General features: G+C 35.6%; 1 protein-coding gene across 1 annotated transcript in view; it reads left to right on the top strand.

Moving 5' to 3' along the window:
- The window catches only part of LOC132010242 (olfactory receptor 5H2-like), a 6,527-nt gene extending 5,741 nt beyond the window's left edge, over positions 1 to 786 (top strand). The window contains exon 2 of the mRNA XM_059388162.1: positions 6 to 786. Coding sequence (XP_059244145.1) covers positions 6 to 786 — 781 coding nt within the window. The remainder of the gene's footprint in view (positions 1 to 5) is intronic.
- The last annotated feature ends 2,151 nt before the right edge of the window (positions 787 to 2,937 follow it).

Below are 2,937 nucleotides of genomic sequence, written 5' to 3'. Positions count from 1 at the left end.
ATCCGCAATGACCCTCACCTTCACATCCCCATGTACTTATTTCTTGGGAGTCTGGCATTTGTGGATGCTTGGTTATCATCCACAGTATCCCCCAAGATGCTAGTCAACTTCTTTGCCAAGAGCAAGATGATCTCTCTCTCTGAATGCATGATACAATTTTTCTCCTTTGCAATCAGTGCGACCACAGAATGTTTTCTGCTGGCAACAATGGCATATGATCGGTATGTGGCCATATGCAAACCGTTACTTTATCCAGTGATTATGTCCAATATGCTGTGCATCCAGCTGATAGTTTTGTCATTTTTAGGTGGCCTTCTTCATGCCATAATTCATGCTTCTTTTTTATTTAGATTAACTTTCTGCAATTCCATCATAGTACATCACTTTTACTGTGACATTATACCCTTACTTAAGATTTCGTGTACTGATCCTTCTATTAATTATCTGATGCTATTTATTTTCTCTGGGTCAATACAAGTATTTACCATTTTGACTGTTCTTGTGTCTTACACACTTGTTCTCTTTACAATCTTAAAGAAGAAGTCTCTACAAGGTATAAGAAAAGCCTTCTCCACCTGTGGAGCCCACCTTTTATCTGTCTCTCTGTACTATGGCCCCCTTCTCTTCATGTATGTGCGTCCTGGATCTGCAGAGGCAGATGATCAAGATATGATGGGTTCTGTATTCTATACTGTCATAATTCCTTTCTTAAATCCAATTATATACAGCCTGAGAAATAAGAAAGTCACAGATTCACTGAGAAAAATATTAAAGAGAAATGTTTAGATCTCATACTAATATCTATTCTTCTTTCATTAAAATGACAAAATTCTGTGGACTACTATTGCTATGTGTTGAGTAATAGTCATTATTTTTGCAGTTATAATTACTTTAGTCTTCAATGATTTGGAGGAAGAACCTAATACTCTCATAAAAGAATTTGTGCATATTTTTCAAACCACACAAGAAATTTTATTATTATAAATATTTTTCAATATTTTATAGATTTATTTGACAGAGAGAGAGAGAGAAAGATACAGCAAGAGAGCAAACCCAAGCAAGCAGGGTGGGAGAGGGAGAAGCAGGCTTTCCACCGAGCAGGGACACCCCCCACCCCGCACCTACCTAATGTGGGGATCAATCCCAGGACCCACGGATCATGACTTGAGCGGAAGGCAGAAGCTTAATGACTGAGACACCCAGGGACCCACATATAAGGAATTTTAATCAAGTGTTCATATCATACCTAAATAAAACAAAACAAAAATTAAAACATTTCACAGGCTTGTCTGTTCCTTGGTGTGATTTATAAATGCATTAATTACTAATATGGTATAGTGCCTCTGAACTGAACGTGATTTTGGTGTCTTTGATACTTATGCAGCTATATAGCCAAGACCCATGTTCCATTTAACTGGATAGTAGAGGCAGACTTGTGTTTGAGTGAACAGAGGAAAACCCCAAGAGTTCTGCCAGCCATCAAGGTTTTCTTTCTACTTTATTTAGGGCATGGTGAATTTTACCTCTCGTGTGGCTTCAACTCTGATAACCACAGAGAGAAATAAAAAGAAAAGAGAGCAATGAGGGAAGAAAATGACAAGGGTTTTAAGACAATGAAGAAAGAGGGTCAAGCTTTAAGAGATGCTTTTAGGCTAGTGTGCTTCTTAGAGGAAGTGAGAGGCAAGTTGCCTCTCACTGTCTATGATGCCTACTATAGACCCTTTCTAGCTGTGTTTGTATGTTGTTAGACAGTCTCTAAAACTTCACTAATAAAGAAAGCTAACACATTCATCAAGGACTTAAGCTGGTGTGGACATAGACAAAAGTGGCCAACTTGGAACAAAGTGGTCTCAATATCGCTAGAATTAAAAAAAAAAAATTACGCTAGAAAGATTTTAAAATCAATAATATGTAGTTTTTGGAATGTGTTATTGACAATGAAGGGCTTTAAATGCATGTTACCAAAGTCTAAATAATCTTAAGGTGACTTAATGTCATAGTGGGTACCTAGTGGGTACTTATGAGAGATATGAATATTTATATAAATTATGGTTTTTTGTGCCTCAAAGTCCATAAATGTTATTTTTTATCATACTCCATTTGCAAAGTATACTGAGTAATCCATCTCAATCCACCTCTACCCTTCCTTTCTCACCACTGATTCCATACACAGTTCTACTGAGACCACTAAGCCTGTAATCCCCATGACTACCCACTTCTGTGATTTGCACTACTCTAATTACTTATCCTCTTTAGTATCAGTATCTGTATCCTACTGATACTCTCTTACTTCCTAAACTTTGTAAACGTAACTAATGTTAATGATACATTTTCAATAACATTTAATGGATTGTCTTTGTCACTAGGTTATGTAGTATAATATATGGTATATTTTTGTAGATATATATGTATCTGTCTACAAAAATATATGTATATAAATATATATGTGTATATATATTATATATATGTGTATATATATGGTGAACATACAAAAATGTATGTGTGGACATATGTGTGTGTGTATATACATATGCATATATATGTATACATATGCATATCTTTTTCTGCTCATGTGTAAGTCCAGAATATATGATATAGATCTAGTTAGATCTACACTTACATATATATCCACATAAGTATCAGTATCTTCTTCAGCCTGCATTTGTTCACCCTGGCATTATTTGAGGTTTTAAGTAAACCTTGGTTTAACACTGAAGTGCTTTTCCTCCAATTCTCCTAAGACCATGTTTTATACCCATATAGAATTATTGAAAGCCTTCTGGAAACACCTCATTCTTTCAGGTTCAATTGTTTGCCTATTTAGGTCTCCCCATAGAGAATAAAATGCTCCATGTCACTCCACAACTACTCATGTTTATTTGCAATGGATGTGATGTTTTTTCTTTAAGGTCTAGCAATGTAAGTGTTATAGCTTCC

Source organism: Mustela nigripes, chromosome 2 (assembly GCF_022355385.1).
Source record: "Mustela nigripes isolate SB6536 chromosome 2, MUSNIG.SB6536, whole genome shotgun sequence".
NCBI classification, from domain to species: domain Eukaryota; kingdom Metazoa; phylum Chordata; class Mammalia; order Carnivora; family Mustelidae; genus Mustela; species Mustela nigripes.
This window is presented reverse-complemented; position numbering and strand designations above follow the sequence as displayed.